The 13,228-nt window shown below is 52.4% G+C and overlaps 1 protein-coding gene across 11 annotated transcripts in view; it reads right to left on the bottom strand.

Moving 5' to 3' along the window:
- The window catches only part of MEF2D (myocyte enhancer factor 2D), a 109,618-nt gene that overhangs the window by 38,738 nt on the left and 57,652 nt on the right, over window positions 1-13,228 (bottom strand). For all 11 annotated transcript variants that reach the window (XM_063176220.1, XM_063176218.1, XM_063176221.1 and 8 more), the window contains one exon: window positions 7,495-7,698. In XM_063176220.1, the coding sequence (XP_063032290.1) occupies window positions 7,495-7,698 (204 nt within the window). The remainder of the gene's footprint in view (window positions 1-7,494; window positions 7,699-13,228) is intronic.

The following is a 13,228-nucleotide window of genomic DNA, read 5'->3' as shown; positions in this document are numbered from 1 at the left end:
ATCAAATCAAAATCGAATCAAAATCAAATCAAAATCAAATCAGAATAAAAATCAAATCAAAATCGAATCAAAATAAAAAAAATTAAAATAACATCAAAATTTAAAAATCAGAATCAAATCAAAATCAAAAATTAAATCAAATTCAAATCAGAATAAAATCAAAATCAAATCAAAATCCAAAAAATCAAAATCAAAAATCAAATCAAATCAAAATTAAAAATCAAATCAAAACCCAAAAAATCAAAATCACATAAAAATAAAATAAAAAAAACCAGAAAATTCCTCTCCTCCAGCAACAGCTGTTGGCAGATTCAGAAGATGTGGGGATTCACAGCTATCCCCAAGGACCCCCAAAGAAGGGAACCTCACAATGGGATTTTTCACGAGGTTTCAGGTTTAAAAACATCTTTTTTAAAGGGAGGTTTTTAGGCAGCTCCCAGACCCTCAGCTCTGCCTGTATCTGACACCAGAACCAAGCACAGGGATGAGCAAGGGGCTGCCACCAGCAACCCCAGCATTTTGCCATAATAAATAGCATAAAAAATTAAAAATAAATTTTTAAATTATAAAATAAAATCTAAAAAAATTGAAATAAAACACATGAAATCATCCTGGGGGTTGTTCCTTCCACAAGGGTGTCAAGGAAAGCAGTGGAATGGGTGGATGTGGCTTTGCTCACCTACACCCTGAAATATCTCACAGCATCACCCCTTCATCTCCCCCCAGGTCCTTCTCTAACTCATTTTTGTTTTAGCTAACCAGCTTTGCCTTGGTGTTTTTGCTCTCCCCACAAAAAATCAGCCAGAATTTCACTGTCTCTGAGTTCCTTGCAGGGTGGGTTTGCAGCAGCTGAACTGTGAGGGGCAGCTGTGGTGTCACCATCCCTGCTCCTGCAGGAAACCCACCAGCAACCCCAGCATTTTGCTGTAATAAATGGAAAAAAAAATTTAAATTATAAAATAAAATCGAAAAAAATTAAAATAAAACACATGAAATCATCCTGGGGGTTGGTCCTTCCACAAGGGTGTCAAGGAAAGCAGTGGAATGGGTGGATGCGGTTTTGCTCACCTACACCCTGAAATATCTCACAGCATCACCCCTTCATCTGCCCCCAGGTCCTTCTCTAACTCATTTTTGTTTTAGCTAACCAGCTTTGCCTTGGTGTTTTTGCTCTCCCCATAAAAAATCAGCCAGAATTTCACTGTCTCTGAGTTCCTTGCAGGGTGGGTTTGCAGCAGCTGAACAGTGAGGGGCAGCTGTGGTGTCACCATCCCTGCTCCTGCAGGAAACCCACCAGCAACCCCAGCATTTTGCCATAATAAATGGCAAAAAAATTTTTAAAATAAATTTTAAAATTATAAAATAAAATCGAAAAAAAATTAAAATAAAACACATAAAATCATCCTGGGGGTTGTTCCTTCCACAAGGGTGTCAAGGAAAGCAGTGGAATGGGTGGATGCGGCTTTGCTCACCTACACCCTGAAATATCTCACAGCATCACCCCTTCACCTCCCCCCAGGTCCTTCTCTAACTCATTTTTGTTTTAGCTAACCAGCTTTGCCTTGGTGTTTTTGCTCTCCCCATAAAAAATCAGCCAGAATTTCACTGTCTCCGAGTTCCTTGCAGGGTGGGTTTGCAGCAGCTGAACTGTGAGGGGCAGCTGTGGTGTCACCATCCCTGCTCCTGCAGGAAACCCACCAGCAACCCCAGCATTTTGCTGTAATAAATGGAAAAAAAAAAAAATTAAATTATAAAATAAAATCGAAAAAAATTAAAATAAAACACATGAAATCATCCTGGGGGTTGGTCCTTCCACAAGGGTGTCAAGGAAAGCAGTGGAATGGGTGGATGTGGCTTTGCTCACCTACACCCTGAAATATCTCACAGCATCACCCCTTCATCTCCCCCCAGGTCCTTCTCTAACTCATTTTTGTTTTAGCTAACCAGCTTTGCCTTGGTGTTTTTGCTCTCCCCATAAAAAAATCAGCCAGAATTTCACTGTCTCTGAGTTCCTTGCAGGGTGGGTTTGCAGCAGCTGAGCTGTGAGGGGCAGCTGTGGTGTCACCATCCCTGCTCCTGCAGGAAACCCACCAGCAGCCCCAGGAAACATCAAACCAGGAAAAAAAAAAAAAAAAAATCCTTCCTGCAAACCTGTGAGCTGGGACAGCCACCCTGAGCTGGGATTGTGACCCTGGGGCTGGATTGTGACCCTGTGACACCGTGAGGAGCTGCAGGGAAGGGGATGGGGACAAAGCCCAGGGCTGAGCTCTGCAGCACAGCAAGCACCAGGCTGGAGTGGCAGCAGGACACGAGCCAGGGCAGCGTGCCTTGCAGCAATCTGCTGCTCTCTGAGACAACAAAATGAGAGCTTGGGGACAACAAAATGCCATTTCCAGCCGTACGGGCGTTGGCTGCTGCTTCTTTTGGGTTTTTTTGCAAAAGAAAAATAAAAATGTGCATCCCACATTTTGAGCTTTTTTGTTGAGATGATGTAAAAGGAAAATAATTCTGCTGGAGCAGGAGTCAAACCCAAAGATTCCTGTGTTTGGGATCTCTGCAAGGTCTTTTAGAAAAGAACTTTCCTTCTCGTTCCTCTTCTTTTATTTTGCCAGGGGAAAAAAAACCAGAAGATGCAAAGAGGTTTTCAGGAAACCTTTCTGTCACTGGGCTGCAGCCAGCAGAACACAACAATTTCTCATATGGAAGAGATTTAAAAGCAGTTCCTTTACAGCAGAAAATTTTCAGAGAGAGCCAGGGGGAGAATTTCCCATTGCAAAGCCCACCTCGGTCATCACCTGCCCCTCAGATCCCCCCATTCCATCAGGACCCGCTGCACATCCTGCTTTTGCAGCAATGTTCTCACTTCCACGAGTGCAGCTCTCAGGGGAGCAGATTTCCAATTTGAAGAGGGGAAGAGAGCAGCAGGAAATGCAGAACATGTGAGAGGAAACCATGCTCAACCAGGATGCAGCCCGCTTCCCTTAGAGGAGGGAGCCCCAACCACTCTGGCCTTTAGGGAAGTCTGGATGAGGATAAGGACGAGAATGAGGATGAAGACATTGACACTGGCAGCTGCCCCTGCATTTCAGCATCCTGCAGAATGTCTGATTTAACACATCCTGAGCAATGACAACCAGGAAAGCGAATCAGGGGGGGAAAATCAGCCCCTCCAGGACACCCAGCCAAGGACAGGGCAGGAACAGCTGGGCGCCTTTCAGTGGCTGTGGAGCATCCTGGTGCTCGGTGAGCTCTGCCCTGCCCAAGTGCCCTCTGAGGAGCTGGCACGTCAGCCGGGCTGGCAGGAAACGAGAAGCGACAGCGAGCCCCAAAGCCGGCGTGATCCCGGCCGGGCGGGCACGTGGCACCCGGCGTGCCCGGCTGGGGGCTCAGCTGGGCCCCCCCGAGCCAGGAAACCCCCCTCTCTGCAGCAGGGAGATTTGCTCTGACTTAAAAGCCTGCAGGAACCAGGATTTCGTCTGGCGGGGGTTGTGTGGGTGAATCCTGATGGGCACTGCAGAGCCCTGGCACTGCTGGAACCCACCCTGGCAGCACCCAGCACATCCCTCTGGCCAGACCCCTGCCAGGGGGCTCAGAGACCCTGGCACAGAGCCCAGAATGCCCAAAATGTGGGTTTGATTATGACCCATGGAGCAAATTACCAGCCTTAGATGAAGATCTGCAAGTCACAACAGTTTAAGTGGAATAATAGTGAAGTTATCATGGGGTGAAAAATAGATTTTTTGGGGTTTTTGATATGGGGGTTCAGGGGGCAGGATGGAGGGAACTGGGCACGCCCAGCCTTTCTCCTCCTTCTTCTTGGCCTCCATCTTCTGCTGTGATGGTGCCACTTTTAGATTGGTTTAGAGTAGAAGCTCACTGTCTAACACGGGTGATAGGCATTGGGAAGTAATTGTAAATATTGTACAGGTAGTTTTTTGTATAAAGACATAAAACTGCCCCTGGGGCAGGCAGAGTGCCGGGAACTGTCCTGCTGGATGGACCTCAGCAGGGCAGGAGAAAATTTTTTCTAGATAAGATAAAATAAACAACCTTGAGACCGAGAAATGAAGAGCCCTGACTCCTTCTTCAAGCACCAGGCTGGGAAAAGAGACTTTGGAACTTTTCTCAGGGTCACTCTGAGCAGCTAAAGGAATGACTGGGCCCCAAAAGGCAGCTGGGGTGTGGAACCCCTCCTGAGCTCGGGCTGGGTGTGCTCAGCATGGAGCAGCTCTGCCTCTCACTAAATATCCAGGGGAGAAACCCCTCGAAGACATTCCTGTGCCCTCAGTCCCACCCTCAGATGCACCAAAAACCAGGAGATCTCGTGTTTGTTGTTTTAAAGCACAATTTGGACAGAGCAACTCATCCTGCCTTGAGCTGTGGTACCAGTGCTGCTGGCCCCAGCCTGGCAGTGCTTGGCTTAGCCCTGCAGAGCCTCTGCTCGCCCCCCTTCCAGCAGAAAAACAAAATCAAAAGGTTTCTGCCTCAATTCCTCCAGGTCCTGGCTGCTCCTCATCCTTCCTGAGATGCTGCCAGAGCCACTCATGGCTGAATCCCTCAGCAGGAAAGGCAGGCAGACATCCCAGGGAAGGTGGGTTGATGCAGCAGCCCCTTGAAATCCACTTAAAAATCACATTTGGCGGCAAATTCCCCGCCTGGGTTGTCACAGTCTCTAAATGCTCGAAGTGGGGAAGCTTCCAGAATGAGAAGATGCTTTTGGTGAGTCAAGTTCCATTGGGAACCACCAAGAAACAGGAGATAAATTGGATTTGTGTGCAGTGGGGACACAGCTGGGCTGTTGGAACCTGACCTGGGGTGAGGAGAAACAGAAATCAGCCCCAAGAGCAGGAATGGGGGGCACGGGTTCAGAAAACATTAAAGCAGCCCCAACCCTGCTCCCAGACAAGACAAGGATGAGGAGGGGATGCTTGAGCAGCCTCCAAAGCTGCAGGTTTTGCTCCACGAGAGCTCTGCCAGCATTCCAAGCCTAGCCCAGCGTGTTTGGGTTTTTTCCTTTGCCATCCACCAATATCCTTCCGCTCCCTCCCGATGTTCCTCTGGCTGGCTTTGGATGCAGATCCAGCTTTTCATGTGGTGCAAACACAACGTTCCTTTGGGTGCCAAGGACTGTGTGTAACTTGTCTGCTTGGGAGTGTTTGCATCTTGGACCATAAGGGAACAGAGAAGGCTGCCCAAAATGTTGATGGTATTTTTAGGCCAAGACAAATCTGTTCGATGCGGCGAGCGCGGCTTGAGCATCCCGGAGAGGCTGCCAGCATCTGCACAGCAAAAGGGGGCATGACCTGCCTCCAACTGGCCAAAAAGGACATTTTGGAAGCATTTTTAAGGCCCCTAAAAAAGCTGTGCTGTGGCAGAAGGGTCTCCAAACCCCCAGCTCACAACCCCATGTCGTGAGATGCTCGGCTCAGCCATGGGGTGAAAACCTCAAATCTCTCAGAAAGACACATTTTACAGAGAATAAAAAAGAAAAAGAAAGCAAGATTTTTGGGGGAAGAGGCAGGCTGGGGTTTTTTTCCCTTCTCCTTCATGAAATCAAAGGCTGAGCACAGTGGCCAAGGGGCACCAAAGGAATTCAGAAGCAGAAGCTCAGTTCCTCCAGCAGTGCAGGCTGTGCTGCTCCACTCTGCCACAGTGGCTCTGAGGGCATTAAGTGATGCCCACAATGCCACTAATGACAAAGCCAAGCCCCTCATTTGTCTGTCTGTCCAGGTTTGATGGCAGCTGCCCCCATGCTGAGGTCCCTGCAGCTCCAACTGCCCAGCCACTGGGAGGGACAGGATGTGACCAAGGACCAGGGCACTGCTGGCACTGCCCTGAGAGCCAAATGTGCCCCATGCTCCCTCTGCCAGCATCAGGGACAAGGGCAAAGCTGAGCAGAGAGCCAGTGTGGGCATCTGACCATCTCCTGTGATGCCAGCAGGCTGGAGGAGAGCAGCCTTGAAGTGGGCACAGTTTGGGCATGATGCCAGTGGCAGAGCTGGGCATGGGTCAGGCTGGTGGTTGGGCCATCCCTGGAGAGCCACAAAACACAAGCCAGACAAGCCTTGAGCAAAGCCACCAAGCCATGAGCTTGGCCATGCTTTGAGCAGGCCCTGGTCCATCTCATGAGCTTGGCCATGCTATGAGCAGGTCCTGGTCCATCCCATGAGCTTGGCCATGCTTTGAGCAGCTCCTGGACCATCCAACCTGATCCATCCCATGATCATAGCCATGCCTTGAGTAGGCCCTCGACCATCCCATGAGCTTGGCCATGCTTTAAACAGGCCCTGGACCATTCCATGAGCTTGGCCATGCTATGAGCTGGCCCTGGACCATTCCATGTGCTTGGCCATGCTTTGAGCAGGCCCTGGTCCATCCCATGAGCTTGGCCATGCTTTAAACAGGCACTGCTCCATCCCATGAGCTTGGCCATGCTATGAGCTGGCCCTGGACCATCCCATGAGCTTGGCCATGCTTTGAGCAGGTCCTGGTCCTTCCCACCTGGTCCATCCCATGAGCTTGGCCATGCCTTGAGTAGGCCCTGGACCATCCCATGAGCTTGGCCATGCTATGAGCTGGCCCTGGACCATTCCATGTGCTTGGCCATGCTTTGAGCAGGTCCTGGTCCTTCCCACCTGGACCATCCCATGAGCTTGGCCATGCTTTAAACAGGCCCTGGTCCATCCCATGAGCTTGGCCATGCTTTGAGCAGGCCCTGGACCATCCCTTGAGCTTGGCCATGCTTTAAACAGGCCCTGGACCATCCCATGAGCTTGGCCATGCCTTGAGCAGGCCCTGGACCATCCCATGAGCTTGGCCATGCTATGAGCAGTCCCTGGACCATCCCATGAGCTTGGCCATGCTATGAGCAGTCCCTGGACCATCCCATGAGCTTGGCCACGCTTTGAGCAGGTCCTGGTCCATCCCATGAGCTTGGCCATGCCTTGAGCAGGCCCTGGACCATCCCATGAGCTTGGCCATGCTTTGAGCAGCTCCTGGACCATCCCACCTGATCCATCCCATGAGCTTGGCCATGCTATGAGCAGGCCCTGGACCATCCCATGAGCTTGGCCATGCTTTGAGCAGACACTGGACCATCCCACCTGAATGCCCCTGCAATTTGGCCACTGGTGCCCTCCCACAACCCCACTGTGCCAGAGTATCAGGTGGGGGCAATGCCACCAGGTGTACCAGGCATTTCAGAACAATGCCACCAGCTGCACCAGGCACTCCAGCAGCAGCCCAAATCCATCTCCTGGTTTGCCTGGATTCCACAGCAAGGTCCCACAGAGCAAACCTGCACCTCAAGCTTCGGGCCATCAGGTCACCACACAGCTGGAGACAACTCCACCACCCAGCACAGAACATTTCCATGGGTTTGCTGAACCCAAACCATTCCAAATCCACCTGAGTGTGGCAGATCTGCTGGCTCCATGCCCTCCCAGCACACAGAGTGGTCCCTGGCCCGACCCTGGGGGCACAGCTGGGCCTCACCTCGATGATGTCGGCGTTGGTCCGGCTCTCGTGGGGCTCGTTGTACTCGGTGTACTTGAGCAGCACCTTGTCCATGTCGGTGCTGGCATACTGGAACAGCTTGTTGGAGTGGTTGAAGATGATGAGGGCGATCTCACAGTCGCACAGCACGCTCAGCTCGTAGGCTTTCTTCATCAGGCCAAACTTGCGCTTGGTGAAGGTCACCTGAAAGCAAGGACGGCCATGGTCAGAAGCTGTGACCACCCTGCTCCCAGAGAAAAACAGAATGACCACAGGAGGAAGAGCAAAAGGAAGGGTGTTGGTTTCTTGGCTGTTTAGGTGGCCTGGAAAGGCCCAGGGTGGCCTTGGACAGCCCAGCGCTTCAAAGGATGAGGAGAGACTTCAGATCTTGTCTCGGTCTCGGTGTTTATTAATTGTTTATCTAAAAGATTTTCTTTCAGCTCAACAGAGGTCTGCACAGCATGTCAGCCATGAGCACACTGCGAGCCCCCGGGGCGGTCACTTATCTTTATACCCGAAGTTACGTATACAATATTTATAATTTTTCCCCAATACCTTCTACCCTTATTAACCGGTGCACTTCTAGTAATAACCAATCCCAAAGTGCCACCACCACCACAGAAGATGGAGGCCAAGAAGAAGAAGAAGAAGAACAGGACACGCCCCAATTCCTCCATCTTACTTCTTTAGACCCCCCTGTACAGAAATCCTAAACCCTGTGTTTTACACTCTAATTAACTTATCCCTTCACCATTCACCCCAGTGAAATCCTCCCATCCTCATACAGGTGTCGTCTCCTGTCAGGATCAAAGTCCAGCCACCAGACACTTCTGGCAACATTCCAGGACTCCCGAGCCCCCCAAGGGTGGTCTCGGCCACTCTGCACCTCCATCCTGAGGTGCTGAGATCCCACAGAAGGGGAATGCAGAAAGAACGTTCTGTCTCAGTTTCCCCAACAGGACCCAACCCCAAGCTCTCCTCTCTCGCCTCCCTCTTCCCAACGGTTCCCATTGCTGCCTATTTTGGGATCCTCCAAAGGCAGACACTTCACAAAGATGATTATCAGCCTTGGAAATCGCATATTGCCAAATCAAGAGAAAATAAATTTCAGCAAAATCCCCAGCAGAGCTGCCATCTGTCCGGGGGCTGCGGGTTTTGAAGTGGAATATTCGAGCCACGGAGATCTTGTCCTCGCTCGCTGCAGCTGCACTGAGAGTGCCCAACCCTGGGGGCCACAGAGCTGGGGCTCAGCACCCCAAAACCGCCCAGGGGTGCTCACTCTCCTGCTCACCAGCCCCCATTATCCCTTATCCAAGGGCACCACGAGCCCCTCTGTGCCAGGGGCTGCCCAGCTGCCACTTCCACCTCGCTGAACCAAAACCGCCCACCTTGCTGTCCCTTTGTGGGACCTCACTGGGGTGTTCTCCTTTCCATGCCTGCCCAACTGGGGTCCCCTCTGCTGGAAGCAGAGCAGGAGTGATCCTGGAGGGCTGCCTGGGGCTGGGTGCTGGCTCCAGCAGCAGATCCAGCTGCAGGGCAGACGTTGGGCTCTGACTCCCAGCCCACGCTCAGCTCTCACCACCACACTGCTAACAGGAGCCAGCTGGGGCAGAGGGAGCTGGTTTGGGGCTCCCTGGCCCTGCTGCAGCGCAGACAGAGCTGCTGAGGGTCCCCCACCCCCAGAGCACGCAGCACACTGACGGGGAAGGCACGAGGCTTGGCCAACGCTCTCTCAGCAAATAAAAAACAGAAAAAGAAAATAAGAGGCAGGAGGTCATGGCTTTGTGCTAAGCATTGCTCTGAGGGCAAAGCAGCCTCCAGGGAAGGGCTGCAGACGAGCTGAGATGCCCTGAGGTGCCAAGATCTGCTCCCCCTCCACATGGGAAGGCTCCACTCCACTCTGGGCTTCCACCACAGCATCAATTTTGCAGCTGAGCAGCTTTAATTCACAGAGCTGAGGGAGGGGAGTGAACCCCAGCCACAGCCCATGGAGGGACCAGAATGCAGCCCCAGGGTCCTGCAGCCCTCCAGACAAAACCACACGTGGCAGGAGAGCAGAGCAGGGGCAGCCCTGGGCACACTTGGCAGGGGGAGCTGCTGCCCCTCCCCATCACCTCCCAGAGATAATGAAGCACTAATGAGATTCAGCTCTAATCGCCTCAGCCCCTGCAAAGTGCAGGGCTGGTCCCTGTGCTGCCGCGGCCGCCACGTGCTCTGGGCACTCACATCACAGCAGCACCACCCCAGTGCACTCTGCTCAAATCAAATCGCCTTTGGGCAGCTCCCCTCACCAACAGCTCCCCCTCCCCAGCAGCATTCTGCACTTCTCAGCCACCCAAAACCTCTGCTGGGGGCAGCTGCCAACACCAGGAGCTGGCAGTGCCACAGGTGGGAGCCGGCTGAGGTTCTGCTCCTGCAGCTGTGGCAGGATGGGCTCTAAAACCAAAACCTGGTCCCTCTGTCCCCTTCTCCACCAGGACCTGTCCCTCTGTCCCTCTGTCCCCTTCCCCACCAGGACCTGTCCCTCTGTCCCTTTCCCCACCAGGACCTGTCTCTGTGTCCCTTTTTCCCACCAGGACCTGTCCCTCCGTCCGTTTCCCAGCAGGACCTGTCCCTCTGTCCCTTTTCTCATCAGAAACTGTCTCTCTGTCCCTTTCCCCAGCAGGACCTGTCCCTCTGTCCCTTCCCCACCAGGACCTGTCCCTCTGTCCCTCTGTCCCCTTCCCCACCAGGACCTGTCTCTGTGTCCCTTTTTCCCACCAGGACCTGTCCCTCTGTCCCTTTTCCCACCAGGACGTGTCCCTCTGTCCCCTCCCCACCAGGACCTGTCCCTCTGTCCCCTTCCCCACCAGGATCTGTCCCTCTGTCCCTGCTGGGGTGGCCTCCAGGCTCTGACTGACCCTCCAAGCAGCTGGAGGAGCTCCAGGAGGAAAACACGAGGGTGTCCACCAGAACAAAGAGCCCAGGGCTGCTCCTGCAGCCACAGTGCCAGGGACACCTGGCCAGACCACACCTTGATGGGTTCAGCCACCAAGACTGGAGGCAGTGGGGTGAGGCTGAGATGTGGGGTGCAATCAATGGGGCCTTGAAGAGCAGGGACAAACATGATTCGGGTTCTTGAGCAGTGAAAAGTGTGGGGTGACCTTCCCCAAATGAAGCAGCAACCTGGGCACAGTCAGAACACAAACCACCAAATTATCCCTCTGGGGATGAGGGGATATTCTCTCTGCAGAAACCACACCTTGATGGACACCATGATGGGCTCAGCCAAGACTGGAGGTAATAGGTGAGGTTGAGATGTGGGGTGCAAACAACGGGGCCTTGAAGAGCAGGGACAAACATGGTTTGGGTTCTTGAGCAGTGAAAAGTGTGGGGTCACTTTCCTCAAACCAACCAGCAACCTGGGCACACTCAGAACACAGAACACCAAATTATCCCTCTGGGGATGAGGGGATATTCCCTCTGCAGAAACCACACCTTGATGGGTTCAGCCACCAAGACTGGAGGCAATGGGGTGAGGTTGAGATGTGGGGTGCAAACAATGGGGCCTTGAAGAGCAGGGACAAACATGGTTTGGGTTCTTGAGCGGTGAAAAATGTGGGGTGACCTTCCCCAAACCAACCAGCAACCTGGGCACAGCTCAGAACACAAAACACCAAATTATCTCTGTAGAGATGAGGGGATATTCCCTCTGCAGAAACCACACCATGATGGGCTCAGCCAAGACTGGAGGCAATGGGGTGAGGTTGAGATGTGGGGTGCAAACAATGGGGCAGCTCTTGGCCTTGAAGAGCAGGGACAAACATGGTTTGGGTTCTTGAGCAGTGAAGAGTGGGGTGACCTTCCCCAAATGAGCCAGCAACCTGAGCACACTCAGAACACAAACCACCAAATTATCCCTGTAGAGATGAGGGGATATTCCCTCTGCAGAAACCACACCTTGATGGACACCATGATGGGCTCAGCCAAGACTGGAGGCAATGGGGTGAGGTTGAGATGTGGGGTGCAAACAATGGGGCCTTGAAGAGCAGGGACAAACATGGTGTGGGTTCTTGAGCAGTGAAAAGTGTGGGGTCACTTTCCCCAAAACAACCAGCAACCTGGGCACAGCTCAGAACACAAACCACCAAATTATGCCTCCAGAGATGAGGGGATATTCCCTCTGCAGAAACCACACCATGATGGGTTCAGCCAAGACTGGAGGTAATGGGGTGAGGTTGAGATGTGGGGTGCAAACAATGGGGCCCTGAAGAGCAGGGACAAACATGGTGTGGGTTCTTGAGCAGTGAAGAGTGTGGGGTGACCTTCCCCAAACCAACCAGCAACCTGGGCACAGTCAGAACACAGAACACCAAATTATCCCTCTGGGGATGAGGGGATATTCCCTCTGCAGAAACCACACCTTGATGGGTTCAGCCACCAAGACTGGAGGCAGTGGGGTGAGGCTGAGATGTGGGGTGCAAACAATGGGGCCTTGAAGAGCAGGGACAAACATGATTCGGGTTCTTGAGCAGTGAAAAGTGTGGGGTGACCTTCCCCAAATGAAGCAGCAACCTGGGCACAGTCAGAACACAGAACACCAAATTATCCCTCTGGGGATGAGGGGATATTCCCTCTGCAGAAACCACACCTTGATGGGCTCAGCCAAGACTGGAGGCAATGGGGTGAGGCTGAGATGTGGGGTGCAAACAATGGGGCCCTGAAGAGCAGGGACAAACATGGTTTGGGTTCTTGAGCGGTGAAAAATGTGGGGTGACCTTCCCCAAACCAACCAGCAACCTGGGCACACTCAGAACACAGAACACCAAATTATCCCTCCAGAGATGAGGGGATATTCCCTCTGCAGAATCCACACCTTGATGGGTTCAGCCAAGACTGGAGGTAATGGGGTGAGGCTGAGATGTGGGGTCCAATCAATGGGGCCTTGAAGAGCAGGGACAAACATGATTCGGGTTCTTGAGCAGTGAAAAGTGTGGGGTGACCTTCCCCAAATGAACCAGCAACCTGAGCACACTCAGAACATAAAACACAAAATTATCCCTCTGGGGATGAGGGGATATTCTCTCTGCAGAAACCACACCTTGATGGGTTCAGCCACCAAGACTGGAGGTAATGGGGTGAGGCTGAGATGTGGGGTGCAAACAATGGGGCCTTGAAGAGCAGGGACAAACATGGTTTGGGCTCTTCAGCAGTGAAAAGTGTGGGGTGACCTTCCCCAAATGAACCAGCAACCTGGGCACAGCTCAGAACACAAACCACCAAATTACCCCTCTGGGGATGAGGGGATATTCCCTCTGCAGACAGGGCCCAAGAGCATCCCTCTCTTGCACAGAAAATCCAAGATTTGCCATTTAGCCAGCACATCACACAACAGCATCACCTACCAGGGCTTTGTGCATCCACTCATGACCTGGGACAGAAACCTCAAACCTGCCCTGACACCGTGCACGAGGCTCATCTCAAAGAATTAACCTTGTAAGTCTAAGAGGGTAATCAAATCTCATGCTCCAGGGCATAAGCCGATCACCAAAGGGGTCAGGAAGGAATTACTGCCCCACACTAGCAGGGGATTTTTTGCCTTTCCCCTGATGTAAACCATATTGGCAGTTGCCAGAGTCAGCAGCCTGGCCCTGAAGGACTGATGGGCTGATCTGTTGTGGCAAATCCTCTGCAGTAATTCCTCTAATGACATTAGTGACTCTTACTTTGCTCCTCTCCTCCCCTGCTCCTGGCT

This window comes from Melospiza melodia, chromosome 25 (genome assembly GCF_035770615.1).
Source record: "Melospiza melodia melodia isolate bMelMel2 chromosome 25, bMelMel2.pri, whole genome shotgun sequence".
Lineage (NCBI taxonomy): Eukaryota > Metazoa > Chordata > Aves > Passeriformes > Passerellidae > Melospiza > Melospiza melodia.
Note: the sequence above shows the minus strand (reverse complement) of the source record. Positions and strands in the feature narration are given on the sequence as shown.